General features: G+C 30.7%; 3 protein-coding genes across 8 annotated transcripts in view; 1 reads left to right on the top strand and 2 right to left on the bottom strand.

Moving 5' to 3' along the window:
• Window positions 1–1521: 1521 nt before the first annotated feature.
• LOC109595125 (transcriptional regulator ATRX homolog) lies at window positions 1522–8981 on the bottom strand. 3 transcript variants are annotated; one of them, XM_049966957.1, is made up of 19 exons: window positions 8912–8981; window positions 6827–8553; window positions 6405–6663; window positions 6279–6350; window positions 6155–6214; window positions 5965–6101; window positions 5862–5903; window positions 5625–5771; window positions 5425–5515; window positions 5159–5251; window positions 4271–5101; window positions 3908–4213; window positions 3175–3509; window positions 2731–3121; window positions 2556–2677; window positions 2291–2505; window positions 2074–2234; window positions 1848–2014; window positions 1522–1789 (listed from the first exon to the last, which is right to left on the bottom strand). In XM_049966957.1, the coding sequence occupies exons 2-19, from the start codon at window positions 8545–8547 to the stop codon at window positions 1732–1734; spliced, it is 5208 nt and encodes a 1735-aa protein (XP_049822914.1). In that variant the 5' UTR covers window positions 8548–8553; window positions 8912–8981; the 3' UTR covers window positions 1522–1731. The 3 variants fall into 3 exon arrangements, with proteins under 3 accessions (XP_049822914.1, XP_019865982.2, XP_049822922.1); XM_020010423.2 differs by having other exon boundaries at window positions 8877–8969; XM_049966965.1 differs by lacking the exon at window positions 5862–5903 and having other exon boundaries at window positions 8877–8969.
• Window positions 8982–10735: 1754 nt separating this feature from the next.
• Window positions 10736–16187, bottom strand: LOC109595114 (uncharacterized protein C15orf61 homolog). 4 transcript variants are annotated; one of them, XM_020010404.2, is made up of 5 exons: window positions 15549–15680; window positions 15424–15500; window positions 12981–13116; window positions 11000–11183; window positions 10736–10938 (listed from the first exon to the last, which is right to left on the bottom strand). In XM_020010404.2, exons 3-5 carry the CDS (start codon window positions 13104–13106, stop codon window positions 10811–10813), a joined length of 438 nt encoding a protein of 145 aa, XP_019865963.1. In that variant the 5' UTR covers window positions 13107–13116; window positions 15424–15500; window positions 15549–15680; the 3' UTR covers window positions 10736–10810. The 4 variants fall into 4 exon arrangements, with proteins under 4 accessions (XP_019865963.1, XP_049818183.1, XP_019865964.1 ...); XM_049962226.1 differs by lacking the exons at window positions 15424–15500; window positions 15549–15680 and adding an exon at window positions 16169–16187; XM_020010405.2 differs by lacking the exons at window positions 15424–15500; window positions 15549–15680 and adding an exon at window positions 13560–13692.
• The window catches only part of LOC109595115 (rho guanine nucleotide exchange factor 18), a 60641-nt gene continuing 55444 nt past the window's right edge, over window positions 13562–18758 (top strand). Inside the window, exon 1 of the mRNA XM_049962224.1 lies at window positions 13562–13694. Coding sequence (XP_049818181.1) covers window positions 13649–13694 — 46 coding nt within the window. The 5' untranslated portion in view covers window positions 13562–13648. The remainder of the gene's footprint in view (window positions 13695–18758) is intronic.

Consider the following 18758-nt stretch of genomic DNA (forward strand, 5'->3'; position numbering starts at 1 on the left):
TAATTCACGGCAAATGATTCAAAAAGTTAATTCGATCATTCAACGAATAATAATTTGTAGTAGCTATAGCAAATACATAAAATAATTGACTGACAAGATAAAAAACTGATCATGTTATTACTTTTGGTCTTGATGAAGAAGTTACCCAAAGTAATGTTTAAAAACTCACTTTGCGTTGCCAATTGCCTGGTTAACTAGTCTCGTTGTGGACCTACCTGAGATCATTAAAAGAAATTAATCAATATCATTGTTTAATGAATAAATAAAATAATTAGTACCTTTATTGCCCTTTCCCTGTTGCCTTATTATTTCTCCAATGGTTAATCATCTCAGTCTAGATGGGTCGAGTCTTTCACGAAAATTGTTTCACATTGTCACACATATTTTATTATTCTATTAATTTAATCGAAATATAAGTGGTAAATGTTCCACGATTGTCTAACAGTAAAAATATTTTAAATATGCAATAAAAAAATTAACCATATGATGTGAAACGTTATAAAAATTTATAAAAATTAAAAGATTGTTCGAAGTATCACATTAAAAAAAAATGATTTAATTTAATTATATAAATAAAACTTAAATTAACTTGAATTAAACAAAATTTTAAATAAAATAATTAAAAAATTTTGTGGAAAATTATTTTATAGAAAAATAAAGTCACTTACTAAAGCCCTTAGTATATCCAAAAATTAACGGCACACGTGAACTGCACTAAACCGAACCACACCACCAAATTAATTTAAGGGAAGCGCGCAACACCCGACAGTTCGATACGCTCATCGATAACAGAATGATTTTATGCAACTGTATGCGGATTGTGAATAATTTTGATTAAATTGGAATTTTTACATTGTAATATCTCATTTTATAGTATCAAACCCGACATACGTATAATAATTGTTTGAACTATTATTCATTAATTTTATATGTTGTGGGACCTATAGTAAAGATCATGTATATGAATCAAATGGTTAAAAATTATGTTAAGTAAAACATTTTAATTTCTATTTGATCAACAGTATCCTAATCAAAAAGGAGATTTGCTGGCTAATATTGTGACGAACAAAAAGGGAATGATATAAGTTTTTTCAACTTCAATTTTTTGTTTAACATTTAAAATAAATATTTTGCTATAATTATATTTGTTAATATTATGTTATGTACTATAGGTTTTTAATATTATATTTACGTTATTTGTCTATTTTATGATGCATAAATAATTTAAATTTAAGAATCTACTATAATAAAATCAAATCTTACTCAAACAATTACAGTGTTATGTAAAAAATATATAATATAATTATCCAGCTATGATCATTTAAAACAATATAAATAATATAAGCAAGACAACTAAAAATTTTTATTATTTATTTCTCCATCAATTTAATTTAAGAAAATGTTATTACACTACTTGTAACACTACAAGTAATACTTTCAATAGTATATTAGGTCAAAATTTGATCAACGAACATAAAAAAATGTTATGCACAGTTACCATTAAATAAAACTACATGTTGCTAGGATGTTTGGAATACAATATATTGAAATAACAGTCGATACAAATGTATTTACAAAATACAAGTTTGCAGGCTGATTAATAAATGAAATGTGTAGATATAAAAGTTTTAAATCAATTTTAATTCCAAATCAAAAAAATAGATTTTTGGTATATACAAAAAAAAATTAAATAAATACACGCATTCACATAAATCTTGAGTTGGAGGATCCTTAATTTAGTTCTATGACTTCATTTGAACTAGTGTTGGTTGCTCCTTGCCTCAGTATACTACAAAGTAGACCATATTAGTACAATGATTAAAACAATTTTGTTCCATTTGACTTACTTAAAAAGTTGATTCGTATCAATATTCATATTACCCATCATGTTTTGCTGTTGCTGTTGTGACCGAATCATGCGGAACATCATTTGTTGTCGATAATACTGTTCTCGCAACTTTTGAGCTTCTTGCATTTTTATGAGGTTAATCTCACGTTGTACTCTTTGATACATCTGCAAAGAAATGTGCATGTTGGAAGATAATTACATACAAATTTTAAAAAAACACTTACTGTTATGTCTCCGGCTTGCATTTGAACTTGTAATTGCTGCATAAGAGCAGGAACAATGGCGTTAACTTGTGTGTCTGACCATGTTGGATTATCACGTCTCACAATGTTGGATAAAGCCATGACTACGGCATCCCGTGAAAAACCTTGAGCTTGTTGATTAACTAGAAAATGAGTTTTTTGTAAAGAAAAGCAAACATCAAGAAATTTGTAAACTCACCGAAGTTCTTCATCTTGTTAACCTTCTCGTTTTCGAATTCTTCCCAAGCTGCTTTTCTCTCCTCCTCGTTCAATGTTTCTTCTTCCTTGTTTTCCAACAAAGACTGATGTTCATGATACTTGTAAATGTGTGAGGAATACGTCTGAAGCATTTCACCTAACAAAACGTCTTTAGGTACAAGGGGTGTTGGTCTCTCAGTTGGTGTCAAATCCATTCTGAAATTTAAAATTAAGTTTGATTTTTTCAAAAATATTATCAATATTACTGGTATAATTCTTGAAGGTCGTTCTGGTTGTAGTGTCTATCAATTTGCTGTTCGTCTATTACTCTCTTTGATATTGCCTGTTTTGTCACTTGTCTTTCATATATCTTCATCTCCATGGTACCCTACAATGTTCATCAATAAATAATCAATTTTCGTTAAAACTACTAGCACTTACATATGTAACAAACCTGTACACATAACAGGGTTTGGTCTGACCGAAACGGTATACTCTGTATATACTCTGAGTGTCGTGAGAGGGGTTCCAGGATACATCAAATATTATAACTCTGTTCGCAGCCGTCAGGTTAATACCCAGACCTCCTGCTTTTGTGGAAATCAAGAACAATCTTGCTCTTGTGTTAGAGGGAGAATTAAACTGGTCACACCAATTGGCACGATTGTCGCAGCTTGAGGAACCGTCCAACCGGAAGTAGTCGAGGCCAAGCGACCAAGATCCGGTATGTCCACCAACCGCCTCAGTATTTCCGGATTGGGTGGCTTCGTCAATTTTGTTCAAAAAGAACTCGATGCAGTTCAGAGTGTACAATGATTGGGAGAATATCAAACTGAAATGAACGTGTAAAAATTTGTTTCAATCATCAGGACATTACAAACTTACATCTTGTCGCCGATCTGCTCGCATTCTTTCAATATTTCAAACAAAAGGAACATTTTGCCGCTATTGTTAAGATCTTCCAGTTGGTCGCCGTCGCAGTACTCCTGCCACCACTCCTTCTTGGCTTCGGACTCTATTTCCTCATCCGATTCCGGTTCGTTGTTGTCGCGACGCTGGGCTCTTTGAAGACGAGTGGTGCGCTTGCGCAAAGGTGCCTCGTCGCCCGACTTACCCGATTTCGAACCCGAAGAACCGGCTTCGCTATCGGAGCTGGACGAGTCTTTATCGCTGCCGTCGTCGATGAAGTCTTTAAGGGATCCTTCGGATTCTTCGTCATCCTACATTGAAATTTGTACAGTTTGAACTCGGGCTTGGCTCACTATTATCTTGATATTTATGCCTCATTAAAATGACCTAATAATTATCAGAAGTTAGTTAAATCCAAATCGAAATTTGTATTCCCTCAAAATTCGTCTAAAAATCCTTAAGATGCTGGCCATCTTCAAAATACATATTGTTGTAATTTATCAAATGAAAATTATTAGGATTTTATTTGTCATTTTATAACCACTGAGAAATTAATTTTTATTTTTGTTGTAATTTAAAGTATTATTTATGTTAGTTTAATATCCTTGTCTTATCTTTAATTATTTAAAATAAGTAAAATGATAGATTTAAGTATATTAATAAACTTTTTAAAAATGTTTTAATATTATTTGCGTAAAGAATATATTACCAGGAAATTTTTCTCCTTCTTCTCTTTGTCTTCAATGCTCTTGTCCAATAAAACTCTTGGGTGAGTGCAAATTCTTTGAAGCTGTTGGAAGTCGTTAAACAAAAAGGATGTTCTGCCACTGCCGTTTGACTTTTGTCCAAAGTGAGTCATGTAGTGTTGGTACATCTTAACTTGTGTTTCGGTCAATGTCACGAATAAGACATATTCGTGTTTTGGTGGAAGGTACGGTTCTAACACAGCGTAATCCCGCCGTTGTACAATACCATCTAACATTTTGTGCAAGACATGAGCTCTTCTTCTCATCACCTAGTATAAAAAGACATCAATAATTTCTGAGAGTTTAATAAATTGTAAGTGACAAACCTGAATGTCGTGTTGAGTGGAATCTGTATATTGTCCGTTAGTAATGGGATTTACGAATCGATTCAAATACTCCTTGTAAGTACCCAACAGATTGGGTTTGACAAATTGGACCATGCACCAATATTCTCTGAGATTGTTCTGCAAAGGTGTGCCTGTAAGAACGATTCTTCTCTGCGTTTTAATTCGATTCATGGAGATACTCAGATTGGTCTTCTCGTTTTTCAATAAATGTCCCTCGTCGCACACAACTAAATCTGGACCTGGGTCAACCAGTCCCTCCTGGAATGCGGTACGCAACTTCTTGCTGAGCCTCTTGTTGCTAGGATTGCTCAACATTCGGAACATGTTGTAGCCGATGATAAGAACGCCACCGTTCTTGTGCCAATCGGTGACTTTGTACATGCGTTCGTAGTTTTGTTTGCAGGAGACCAGCTCGTAAACTTCAAATTCAACGTCTTTGGTGAGCCATTTCTTGTATTCGCTCTTCCAATTTAGAACCGTGTTCACCGGGCACACGACCATAACCTTGTGCACATTAGTTTGTTCGCTGTTTACCAATAAAGTGTGCGATAATGTGATAACTTGCAACGTTTTACCGAGACCCATGCAATGGGCCAGTATACATCCGGAGCCTTTGGTAGTCTGGGCTCTGTTGATACTTTCGAAACAAGCATCCCACATAAATTTAATACCGCTGGCCTGATGCGGTTTTAACTTCTTAACCAATTTAGAGTCAACAGTCAACATTTCCTCGTTTGTTTTCTCGTCGAAGTCCAAGACCACCTTCTCGACAATGGCGTTGTGATCTTTGCTCTCGAATATCATGTTGTACTAAAACGTTAAAATGCGTTAAATAGGCGAAATATGAGGGCGTTATTTTTTACTTACCTTTTTCTGTTTCTCTGCAATACGAGCCTTACGTTCCTTCTCATCGGCTTCCGCTTTCTTGGTCTTATCTGAGAGAGAATCTTTTCCCATTACCTACAAAAAAGCCCTTCTATATAGTGGTAGCTATGGTAATTTATTTTGCATAAGCATATAAATAACGAAGAAACACCAAATAATAAGACAGTACACCACATAGCCACTCTACTAAATTATTTAAAATTGTACAGAAACCAACATAGAAGTTAGATTAGTCTGATTTGTCACACCTTTCTAATCTGTTTTCTAGTAGATTTATCTTCTTCTTCGTCGCTGCTACTTCCTTTAGTCCTCTTAATACGCTTCCTCTTGGGTTTAGGCCTAAATGCAAATAAAAAAAATTCAGACCCCATAAACAATGAATAAGAAAATTAATTTGTTAAATTTCACTAAACAAGCAACTAAAACGACTATCATAAACATAAATTACTTTTCTTTCTCTTCCTCTTCTTCACTCTTCTTACTTTCTTCTGAACTGCTAGAGTCACTCTTAGCTTGGAATTCATCTCCACTGCTTTTCTTTTCATTATCAGAGTCGGAATCAGTTACAATATTGACCCTTTTCCTCTGTTTTTTGCTGTAAAATTAAGTTCAATAATGTTTTAAAATAAAATACATTTCTAGAAGATAACAACAAACAAACATTAAAGTTAAATTTGTGAGTTACCTTTGAATTTTCTTAACTTTGAAGGTATTATTTTCACTGTCACTGTTCCAAGATAAAATATTACAGATTATAATTGTGAAAGTATAAAATGATTAAAACATACCTAGAAGTATCTTTATTCTTCTTGTCCAAGTACTTTTGATAGTTGTCTTCTGAATCTGAGCTGGATAATTTTCCTACAAGTAACTTGTCATTTCGCCATTTCTTCTTGCTCTTTTTGTCAGAATCACTGACCTCATCCTGAAAATTAATTGTAAATGTCACTTAGTCACGTTATAGGCTAATTCTACAACCTCAGAATCCTTCTTTTTCTCTTTTTTATCGTCTTTCTTTGACTCCTTGTCTTGTTTCTTCTAAAATTATTTAAAAAAAATAGAGACTCATATCAAATAAAACATTATCTTAATGTATTAATACCTTTTTCTTGTTTTTGGCCTCAGTATCAGAGTTTTCATTAGAATCAGCATCGCTTAAGAAATCAGCACTACCCTGTAATTAAATCTTGTATTATGCATGTTTAATATCATAGCTATATCCACTTACTGTGGCAACTGGTTCTTCAGTTTCCGCTTCAATTACTTCATTATCTTTGCTGGTATTTATTTCATCATTTTTATCATTGTCTTTAACAATGTCCTCAAATGATGAATGTTCATCATTTTCGGAAAGGTCCGCCGAATTACTTGCTGGCGTTTTCTTTTGCTTTTTGAGCGTCGGACCATCAGAATCGGATGACTTTGGAGAGGATGAATTTTTTTGAGCTCTGCTCCTCTTTGTTTTGAGTGACTTCATGTTTGTCAGTCTGAAAAAAGTGTATTGTTAACTTTTGTATACGGAAGTCGCATATCACTCTAAATAATTTGTTTTAGACAATATTAACAGTGGTTAATTGTTGTACAAAAATAAATAAAATTATTTAGATGTGAAGAATGTACAACACAATTTACAATTCATACAACTCTAACCTTTTAATTTCCTGTATTTCTTTATTTTTTTCATAAATTTCCTGGAGTTTACAACAAGATATTCTTGGTAAAGGAATATACAGTTGACCATTTGGATGAACAGACTTCTTTTCCTTTGTTGCTTTTCTCCTCACATTACTTTTAGGATTATCTGAGTCACTACTATCCGAGTCAGATGAGTCAAACTCATTAATCAGACTTTTCTTTGAAATACTATGTTTCTTAATGCCAGAGGTTTTTGCTTTTACAGAGGAACTATGTGAGACTTTTTTATTATTCACTTCTGCATCAGACTCATTTTTGTCCAATTCATTTGTACCTTTTTCAGTTGTTGGAGGTTGTTCCACAGTGTCCGTTATCATTTCAACATCTGAATTTGAGGACACTTCTGTTGCATCATATTTTTCTGAACTATTGGAATCTAAATTAACCCTGTTCTTTTTGCTTTCTTCATCACTGGAATCTAATGCTGGTTTTGAATTACTGTTTGAAGTACTTTTTTTTCCTGCAGATTTCCTTTGAGAATTTTTCTTCTTAGGTTTAGACACACAATCATCATCACTAGATTCCAACTTTTCTGATGTTTCTTTTGTGGCTTCAGTATTCTCACTTCTCAGAGACTCCCTGGTTCTTAAACCACCGCGACTTCTCTTATAGGTTTCACTTCTATCTGATTCACAATCACTCAATTTCTGAGATTTTTTAGGTGAACCTTCTTCAGAATCGGTTAGAACTATTACAGTTGAGTCAAAAGTAACACTTTTTTTAACCTTTGGCGATGGCAACTCAGTGGTTGATGGAATCAGTAATTTGTTAATATCCACTAATTTAATTAAAGGAACCAATGAAATATATTTTTTAGTATCTTCCTCAGGTGCAGCAGTTTTTGTAGTCTCATCAGTGCTTTCCTTTGTTGTACCTGTTCCTGTATTTTGTGGACCATCAGTGTTTGCAGTTTCAGATTCTTCATAATTGTGTTGTGAGCTCTGTAAGGAATCATCTTGCATATTTACATCAGATTTATCCACTGATGAATCTTGTATTGTTACATTTTCATTTTCTTTACACACATCTGTATCTTGTGGTTGAACCTGTTCATCAGTTTCTGTAGATTTTAATTCTGTATCCTGTGTACTCTGTAATGGTTCTTCCAAGGAATTTGTATCAGTATTTTTGGCTGTCTCACTATCTTCTGATTGTATTATATTAGTACTATCTTTTGTTGGTTGTGAATTTGAACTGTGTGTGTCCTCTAATTGTTTTTCAATATTTGCTTCAGTACTTTCCAATGAACCTTTGCTTTTGTCTAAGTCTCCTTCCTGAACAAATATAACTGAGTTGTCTTGAGTTATGTTATCCTTTTCAATATTTTCATTAATACTGGGTTCAACTTCATTAAGAGAAGCTTCAATTACGTCAGTACTTTCCAAATCTTCTTGCGGCGATGTGTCAGAATCATTATCACTACACTTATTTTTGTTAACACATTTTTCTTGCGATAGTTCATTATATATTTGATAAAATATTTCTTTTACATTATCAACTTGATCAAATAATTTATCTACAATTGTTTTAGTGGCAATCAAAACATCATTAGGTACATTTTCATCATTTGCTTCATAGACAGATTGTATTTTTTTCACAATATTTGTTTCTGTTAGAATTTCAGTGATCTGATTAAACTTATTTGCCACTCCTAAGAGTGCTTCTGCTTGGGACATTGTAATCTGAAAATATATTTATTATGAATAATGACACAATAACAATTTTTTTTTTTAACTTTTTCCCGCCTTATACGAAATGCCTCACTACTATTCCGTGAATTATAAGTTAATTCTTGAAGACTCCAATGATTTTACATTTGTACATTAACAATATGATAAGTGACAAACATTTTTTTCAAAAAAAGTTTCTATTAACTCATAATTGTAACGGTAATAAGGGCTACAAGATGCAAATAGTAGTGGGGCAAACGCGGTCATTTTAGAAGTATTGTCTTGCGACAATGAATGCAACAAATGAAATATTAAAATGAATCTGACTAACTTACTCAGTAAAATGATCAGGGAAATCACCGACACTTACATTTCAGTTACATATAAATCACGATTCAAATGTCACAAACATAAAGCATCTTCAAGCAGCCATATTGAATTGAGTAGTGCCAACATAATTCGGTTGTAAACAAAACATTAAATATATTACTAAATTAAAAAATAAGTTACTAGATTTTTTGAAATCATAAATATATAAGTTTTGATACATTGATTTACTTAATTAATTTTATATAATTCACAATGCTCAAACTGCAACATTGTTTGTCCGCATTAAAAATGAAAAAAAAAACACAAAGAAAACAATGATTTCTCACCGAATAATCAAGCTGGAACTGTTGTTAGATGCAAACTCGATTAGATCTACGATTGCACAGCTCCTTGCGGAGGTCCTGTCGATGCGGAATGGCAGATAAACTGGGAGTAAAGATTGTGATGCTGCAGGAAAATAGGGAAGCAGACATACACTAGGAATCACCGGAGTAAATTTCCATTAACTCGAAATCTCATTCTGTGACAGAGAACGATTTGACTGAACTTTTTCTTTATTTTTGATCGTATAAATTAAACAAAACAAAATACATTCACTTTGCCGTGATGAATTTATTGTGCTTTCATTAATAAATTAATAGTTGGCATTTTCAAAAATAAAAGAACGGTACAAGAAAAGTGAGGGCAACTTAATTGGCAAAAGTTACTAACGAGGACAGAGATGTATTAAGTTTTTAATAAGGGATGGCTTTAAAACATTTAATTTTGTAAATTTTTTTACTAAAAAAATTAATTTCTCTCACAAAAACATTTTTTTCGTTAAATATGTTTTTAATGACTCGGGCTGATTTACGTTCTGCGAAGAAAATCAAATGGAAATGTGATCAATGTTTTTATTAAAATACACCACTTACCCTATTTATTTTATGTTTGATTAACTATTAAACTACCGTTGTAGCAGAAAATCAATACAATTGCGAATCGGCCCATAAAGGTGGCAGCAATGAGAATTACCTACGGTGCCGCCTCTCAGTAGATTTTTTAAAATCAATAATAATGGACTGTAAAATCGATGACCTCTCATGTTTTTTTATGAGAATATAAACTATTCATTGTTTTTATATTCTAATGAATAATAAACACAAACAACAATGTTATACAAAAAAGTAAATAAATAAAAATAAATATATTTATAGGATCCGCTTGTTGGAAATACAGACACCAGAACCGAAAATAACGTTTACCGGATATTGGACCAGAATCTAATCCCACACTGGACAGTGAGCCAGTATAAAAAATAAAAAAGTACACCTCTAGGATTGTTAAGGGACAATTTATTATATTTCCATCGATGGTTTTTAGCGTATATGGTGTGCTCAGCTTCATGTACATCGGTAATTCCCCGACAGTAACAAATTTATATTTTTAGAAAAACACACTACTGTTACGACAGAATATCGAAGGATATATATAACGAATTTGAATTGTTGAAATTGTAGACGACGCCGGGTTGAGAAGATGCTTCCATCAAAAAAGAATCAAAAGGTCCATATATTATCTAGTTGTTTTGGTTCTTCACTTCCAACCAGCGTACTAGAACCAGAATCTTCTAAAAATAGTCAAAATCCATTTGACTGGTAGAACAAATAAAGATCATTTCCCATTTCATCAAAAAATAAATATTTATGTGCACTTGTATCAAGTGTTTATAGTCTACAAATTTATTCGGAGCCAAATATTGTAGATTATCAACAAACTGTAGGGAAAAATTAAATTTTTAAAATTATAAATAACTAGATTTATTAATTTAATTTATCAAAATTAACTTACTTACCTAAATGATTTAGTTTTGAAGAAAGTTAAGTTATTTGTAAATTATTTATTTATTTATATAACTATTGTACATAAACAGCTTGAGACAAAATGTACCTCATGTAAACTAAAATTGAGAACCTTTGTCTTCGGGCAATAAAAAGTAAATCATAACTTTCCCCTTTGGAGTGATAACTTCCTCCGTGTGAGTGATGAAAACTATAGCGGCCAAACCGTACATCAAACAGGGAATTCCTAAAAAAAATTTAATTGAATTGCAGATTACAATTTAAACACAAAAACAAATATTGTTTACCTAAGTGCACTGCCTTTAACAAACGGAAAAATAAATCCTCAATCTTGAGATTGGCTTCGGGTCGTTTCGAACAATGGTATTTAATGTAGGGCCAACATCCGGTGCGCAAAATGTGATAATTCGAATTGCCCACTTTCCAGTTAAAGTGCGACTCACCCCACTGATCGTCTACAATGCTGCTGTACTAAAAAATCGAAAATTTTCAATTAATCAATGTTTAATGCTAGAGTATGATGATAATAAATTATTGTTAAAAACTGAGACGTTGTTGTTCTTGGAATATCACTGAATAGCGACAAAATTTTCCTTCAGATAAAATGTTATCAATATGTCTGTATCAATATAGTTTTTTACTGTCACATTTTTTTAAAAAATGTGGTGAACATTGTTAATGCTTTTTAAAGACATACTGCTTTTTTTTGGGCGATTTACCAAAAAATTCTAAAAAATGGAAATTACAATGAGGAAATATTAATATTAATTGTGTAATTTTTGGTACCATATGTTGACTATATAGTGCAACAAATAAATAAACAAAGAGAAATAAAGTATTTTTAAAAATTAAGACGTTCTGGTTCTTGTAATATCAATGAACTGAAACGAAATTTTTCTTCAAATAAAATATTATCAATATAATGATTTAATGAGGCTGTATCAATATCTTATTTCTATTTTTTACTGTCACATTTTTAAAAATACTTGTGGTGAACATTGTCAATGTATTTTACAGACATACTTGCTGAAATTTGTTGAGTGATTTGCAAAAAACTGCATTAAAAATATTGAAGGCATTGAAATTACAATGAGGAAATATTAGTATTAATAGTGACAATTTTTTGATACTATATTTTAAATAAATAAATAAAGAGAAATGAATTATTCTTAAAAATTGAGATGCTGTGGTTCTTGTAATAATACTGAACTTACAATGAAATTTTTCTTTAAATAAAATATGAATTTGATGATTTAAGTATACTGTATCAAAATTTTCTTTCTATTTTTTACTGTCTCTTTTTTAAAAAAATTTGTGATGAACATTGTTAATACTTTTTACCTAGATTTCATCCAGGCATGCTTACTGATTTTTGTTGAATGATTTGTCAGAAAACTCCATTAGGAAATATTAAAAGAATGTAAATTATAATGAGGAAATATTATTGTTATTAATTGTTATTTTCATTTATATAGTGCAAAAAAATAAATAAATAAATAAAGAGAAGTGTATTTTGCAAAATTTAATAGTGAAACAAAGAGAGCATATATTTTGCAAAATATGAGGCAGTGAATAAAAACTTTGTTGAGAGTTGTGCAGATTAAAAAAAGTATTTAACAGCTCTACTATATAGTGTATACTATTAAATAAATAAAATAAATTAAATTTTAATAAATTCAACTTATATTATTATAAAAATTGAAAATGAATTAAATTAATAATGTTGATTAAATTTTAAGCAATATTTAGAAAAGCATGTCAATTAATTTATTGTATTAATTTTTTTGTATTTTTATCTATACAGTAGTGTAAAAAATATATAAATTAAAAAAAATGTTGCTTTTGGAGAGCAATGTATAGAAACTTTGTTGAGAATTGTTCAAATTAATAAACGTGTTTAAAAGCTCCAATATATATTATATTATTAAATAATGAACTAAATTAATTATGTTGATTAAATTTTTAGCAATAGTTAAGAAAGCATGTTAATTAGTAAATTGTATTATTTTTTTAGTATTTTGATCAAAACAGTAGTGTAAAAAAGTAAATAAATTAAGAAATATTGCTTTTGGATATCAATGTATAGAAACTTCGTTGAGAGTTGTTCAAATTAACTACAGTATTTAAAAGCCCCAATATATAATATATATTATTAAATAAATTAATATTTATAGATTCGACATTTCTATAAAAATTTAAAATGAGTTGAATTAATTGTTAATTAAATTTTAAGTAATATTTAGGAAAACACGTCAATTAGTATCATACTTTGACAAAATACGAGGTCCACGGCGGCTCGTTGCACTGTCTGATGTAGCAGGTCAGCACCTCGGAGGAAGTGGGCTTCGCCGAAGTCATGGTGAACAATCTCCGGACTGTCTGGAGCCTCGACATCGTTTAATACCTGAAAAACATTGCGGAACATGTGTTACAGAACATGGTCTCATTCGAGGAGGAATGCTAAAGCACAACATCTGCGTTCGCCTGGAATTCCATACCAGACGCGGGCCTTCGACATCGTGAACAGTTTTCAAACAACAATAGCCTCGATACAATTGTTGTATGACGTCACGCGGCCAAAGAAATATGGCCGACAGTGTAACAAGTGTCAAAACATAGGCACTCCTTAAGAAAACTAGTTCGTAAGTGTTGAAAATTGCTTGTGTTTTACGTGAGACCGCGGCGAACTATGTGATTTACGTGACGAAAACTGTGTTATCGTTCCTCCGTCGCGTTCTGTGCATCTATTGAACAATTTTTATTGAAGAAACTGTAATTTTTCTTGAGTGTGCGAGGGACCAGCTCGATTGTCGAGAATTTCTGGACGAGATATCGATAAATATTTACCTGACTGACTATACAGGTAAAAGCACGATCCGTGGGTAAAAGTGTTGTAGGTGTTCTGGTGCAAAGTTAGGTTAGGAACGATAAAAATAATGGAGAAGTTAGTGGAACAACAACTTTTGCTTCCTGTTTCTTCCGGTGAGTTACAGAAATAATCTAACATTTATACGAGCGCATCGACTTAATGTTTGTTGTTCACCTATTTTTGTTTATCAATTGCCATTTTTCGATACGAGTTACATTACATAAAATTTTTAACCCCCCAAACTGTCTTAAGCCGACATAAAGTTTACGTTTAGAAAGTGTCTAAAGCAACTGCACTCATTACGGAACAAAATTTTAATTATTTTAAAATTTTATTATAACTAAAACTGTTCTTTGCCGACAGGATTTACATAATTCAAAGCGGGCGTCGTAATACAGTTATGAAAAGTATTGTTTCCATTTATATTAATATTACGGTTGTTCCATTGAATTTCCTACATACTTCAGTGTTGAGCATTCTTAAATTCAGCAAAATGATTTTCATTTTTTAATTCGTAATATCACTTAATTATTGTGGAACAACTAACTGCTGATGCAAGTTGTGATTTTATAATTTTAATTATTATGAAACTCAAATTAATTGTGTAAAATGTTTTGTTTCATTCTGAGATCTAATTTCTTCATGGTGTTTAGGAATTACGCTGAAATGATTCTGTTGTTATTAAAATGTAGTTACCACATAAGCATTAAAAATCAATCTTAAGGCCCCTTTAAACCTGCTTAACACTATAATTAATTTGTAATTATATAGTATACCAATTTTAAATGTAAGATTGATACCTAGACAGTAAAAACTTGTTGGACATACTCTTCAGTTCCTAAAAATTAGATTCTTTTTAAAATAAACTCTAAGAACTCCTAAGAACTTTTCTGTAAAACTAAGATTTTTTGGAAATTTAAAGTATTAAATAGTATTTAACCTTGTTTTTCAAACAAAATCAACGATGTTACCTTCTTGATTTGTAGGAATATTTTTGAAAAACAAATCAGAAACTCTAAAACACTTGGTTTCTGACTAATGAAGCTTGTCAATATTATTTTTACAAAAAAATAGCTTCGTAAAGTTAGTTTTCAAATTTTTATAAGTTTAGAACTCTTCTATCTCTTTTTAGAACTTTAAATGTTAAAAACTTCCTTTCTAACTTCCCAAGAATCATTAATAAACAGTTGTGATAAATTTGAGGAAGCCTCAGATAGATATTTTTTGGTCTTTACACAAAATAGATCTAATTTTCTTGTGTATATATCTTGTAACAATTATAAAATTTAAGATTTCAGAAATTGTAAAATAAATTTTGAGTTGTAGCCAATAAAAGAAGAGTTATAAAATATTTTTCAATGATTTTTTTCTGTAAAACTAAGATTTTTTTGAAATATTTATTTTTAATATTTCATTTTACAGGTAAAATCAACGATATTACCTTCTTGATTTGTAGGAATATCTTGCAAAAACGTATCAGAAACCCTAAAACATTTGATTTCTAATTGATAAAGCTTGACAATGTTATTTTTACAGTAAAATAACTTCATAAAGTTAGTTTAGAACTCTTCTTTCTCTTTTAAGAAATTCAAATGTTATTTACTTTTTAAAAATTTCCTTGCTAACACCTCAAGAAACGTTTATAAACTGTTGTTGCAAACTTGAAGAAGCCTCAGACAGATATTTTTTGGGCTTCACAGAAAATAGGTCTAATTTTCTTGTGTACATATATTATAATAATTATAAAAATATTTCAGAACATGAATTTTTTTACTCTTGTAAGGTTTCAATTAATTATAATTATTATAAAAATGAAAATGTATGTATAGTTTTGATACTCACAAATATGTCATCAGCTTAATCCATAACAACAAAGTAAGTACTGTTAAAAAGTAGAAACAAATCCAGACGAACAAGTCCTTAAAATGAAAACATTGAATAATATTACTAGAAAAATTAAACGGTACCTTGAGAAATCGCATGTTAAATTGTGCAGATCAGTTAAAAGTCAATTTTTATTTGAACTTCAATGTTTGAGCGGAGAATAATTGACAATTCCTCTTTCAAATGTCAGATAATTATTTAATAATACATAGTCAACTTTTTACATTATCTTTTAACTGCATATTTGATTTATTGTATAAGTAAAAATAATTAAAAATAAACGAGAAATGTTAAGTAATAATGTAAATAGAGAAATATTTTTCTAGTTAAACGTTGTCGAATGAATGAAATTACTTAAAGTGCAGGGTGAAATATTTTAATATAACCGCCCTTCGGTGATGCTCATTTGGTTGCCGCCTCATCGGGCGCTAACGTGTTTAATTTTGCAATTTTTAAACCAACTAAACTAGTCCGTATTCCACTGAACGAGCCAGTTCTGCAATATTTAATTTGCTGGCGCAAATATTTCTAGGTAAAATTCATCATTTCCGTTCGACTTTAATAATAGAACGAAAAAAAGTCATTTGTTTTCGAAAACAGAAACTGCAATTATAATTTTAAATTGCTTACAATAGTCGGAATTTATTACGCACATTTTCCCGTAGCAATTTTCCGATTTGATTCGAACTCTCTCGGTGTTTACCTTTCTGACCCACGTTTGTGCAGCATGTTTTCGAACCGGGGAAAACTGTTTAATTTATATTCATCGTCATGCACATGTTGACTTTTCAATAATCAATTATCGCAACGATTTATTCGATTCGGTGCAGCCCGTTACGTTTTTGTCTCGACTGAAAAAATGAATCGTTCCGATCGAGTCGGCGCGACCAATCGCAACGATAAAATCTCTTTAAACCCGTGTTAAAAGTCCAATTAAATTATCGTTTTTCTCCTTTGCGTTTTTCAACGTGAAAGTTTAAGTGTGCATCGATCGCCGTTCCTTTATTTCGAACCGCTATATATATATAACTGAACGTTCGGTTTCTTTTTTTTTTTTTTGTTCTACGCCCTTAAACCGTCAAATATCTAGGATAATTGACGTTAATAGGGGTTAATCTAATAAAAAACAGACGTAGAAATTATATACTTTCCGGTGGAGAAAATTTCGTTTAGATCACGAGGCTTTTCCCGTGTCAATTAATCGCGGTATTATTTTATTTTCCTGGAAACCGAAATTGATTGATCTCGATTCCGGACAAATCATTCGAAATTTTTCATGGGATTCTATAAATAGACCGTCACGAGTTTTCTTGTAAACGTACGTTTTTGAATGTTCACGTGAAAATGAACTTTTGTATACAGCGTGTTTCCTAAACATGGGGGTAAGTTACAAAAATTAATAATTACTAAATAAAATTTGTTGAAAAATACACAACATGAAATTCATTATATCAATGAATAACTTCATGAATTTCGCCCCTTATTCAGGAAAAAAATTGGAAATGTTAATATGTGTATGATATATTCTTTTAATTAGCCCCTGAAGTATTAGGTACTAAAAAAGTAATTAACTTAAAATGACTTTTATTTCATCAATTTTTATCAAAATTCTACAGACGAATTTATGCCACGAGAAAATTAATTTGGGTTCCTGGAACTTCTTCCCCTCTTTAGAATTGTACCAAAAATTTATGTAAATTGAAGTACATATTGGTCTTTAAAACGTTATACTTAATGAGAATTTCTGGACAACAATTGAATAATTCTAAAATATTTTTAATGATTTTATTCTGAAAAACTGATTTTTTTTACTTAGATTATAATATTTCATTTTAATATAGTTTTCCACGCAAAATCAACGATGTTCTTGATTTGTGGAAACATCAGAAACTCAAACTTTATTTCTAATTAATAAAGCTTGTCAACATTTTTTTTGTATGTTATTAACATTATATATATATATTAACCCTGAAGTATTAGATACTAAAAAAACTATTTTTACATTTTAAGGGTTAACTTAAAATGATATATTTTTTTTATTCATCAGAATTATTTTTGGGTTCCTGGAACCTCTTCCCCTCTTTAGAATTCTGCCAGGCATCTTTATTCTTAATGAAAATTTACATTTTTTTAACATCTAACCGTTATCAAAATATTATATATTATTTTGAAGCATTAAATATCCCAGAAAATTTACCATTCTTCTTTACTTATTTGTGTAGATATTTGTCACAATCTTAATGCAGCTGATTGATTTCAATTTTGAACAATTCAATTGGACATATTTCATGAGATTCTATAAATAAATCGTCACGAGTTTTCACATAAATTTATGTTTTTGAATGTCTGGCGTGTGTGTGTAGTTTCTGATATGAAAAAAGTATTGAACCATTGAAACAATGGTTTTTCAAAGATCACCAAAGAACAAAATTCCTAACCCCTAAAATATTAGACACCAGAAAAAGTCATTTGTATTTTTAAATTTCACCTTTAAAATGACATAACTTTCTTTAAAGTAACTTTTATTTAACAAAATAATCAACAATTTTTTGCCAAAATTCTAAAAACAAATTTATTACGTGACAAAAATGTTCTGGGTTCCTGGAATTGAAGAAGAGATAAATCTCAGTTTTGATCTTCTCTTTAGAATTCTGCCAAAAATCATATTTATGTAAATTTGAGTACATGGAGGCACATACAGGTCCATAAAAACGTTATTCTTAATGGGAATTTACTTTTTATTCAAAAATTGTACACATACATTTTATCACTGCACATAACATAATGGATGGTAGTTTCTCATATATTCCAATTGTCAAGCATTCCAGACTAAATAAATGGTTTCTTTTACTAACATTTTGAGTCCGCACTTGTTCCTGTAACTTGTGAAAATCTCCAGAGTTATTTGCCCATTATTATTGTTTTCCTGGAAATAAAATTGATTGATCCCAATTCTGAACAAATCACTCTGATTTTTTTCATGGGATTTTATAAATAAACCGTCACGAGTTTTCGCATAAATTTACGTTTTTGAATATTCTCGCGTGTGTGTGTGGTTTTTGATTGGAATTGACGCAATTATCTAGTAACTATTAGCTACCTACAACTTTACATTCTGCATAAATATTTAAACTTCTATTTACGTCCGACCGGTGCTACATAATATTTGGTAAAACTATTTTAAGATTTAATGTTACAAAGAGATGTTGTTTTTTTATGGTTTCATTGGTAAATTGTCAAAGAAAGTTTCACGTAGACGGTCGGGTATGTGGAAGTTGGGATTTGGGTCAGGC

Source organism: Aethina tumida, chromosome 1 (assembly GCF_024364675.1).
Source record: "Aethina tumida isolate Nest 87 chromosome 1, icAetTumi1.1, whole genome shotgun sequence".
NCBI classification, from domain to species: Eukaryota; Metazoa; Arthropoda; class Insecta; order Coleoptera; family Nitidulidae; genus Aethina; species Aethina tumida.

What these genes read in the sequence shown, in the direction of transcription:
- LOC109595125 (XM_049966957.1), bottom strand. Translation starts at nt 8,547, where the DNA reads ATGTCCCAAGCAGAAGCACTCTTAGGAGTGGCAAATAAGTTTAATCAG. An exon ending in AGAAGGAGAAAAATTTCCTG is followed by an intron (nt 3,510 to 3,907) that starts GTAATATATTCT and finishes ATTTCAATGTAG; the next exon opens with GATGACGAAGAATCCGAAGG. An exon ending in TGCAAGCCGGAGACATAACA is followed by an intron (nt 2,015 to 2,073) that starts GTAAGTGTTTTT and finishes ATTTCTTTGCAG; the next exon opens with ATGTATCAAAGAGTACAACG.
- LOC109595114 (XM_049962226.1), bottom strand. Translation starts at nt 13,106, where the DNA reads ATGTCGAGGCTCCAGACAGTCCGGAGATTGTTCACCATGACTTCGGCG. An exon ending in GGACCTCGTATTTTGTCAAA is followed by an intron (nt 11,184 to 12,980) that starts GTATGATACTAA and finishes TCGATTTTTTAG; the next exon opens with TACAGCAGCATTGTAGACGA. An exon ending in GTTAAAGGCAGTGCACTTAG is followed by an intron (nt 10,939 to 10,999) that starts GTAAACAATATT and finishes AATTTTTTTTAG; the next exon opens with GAATTCCCTGTTTGATGTAC.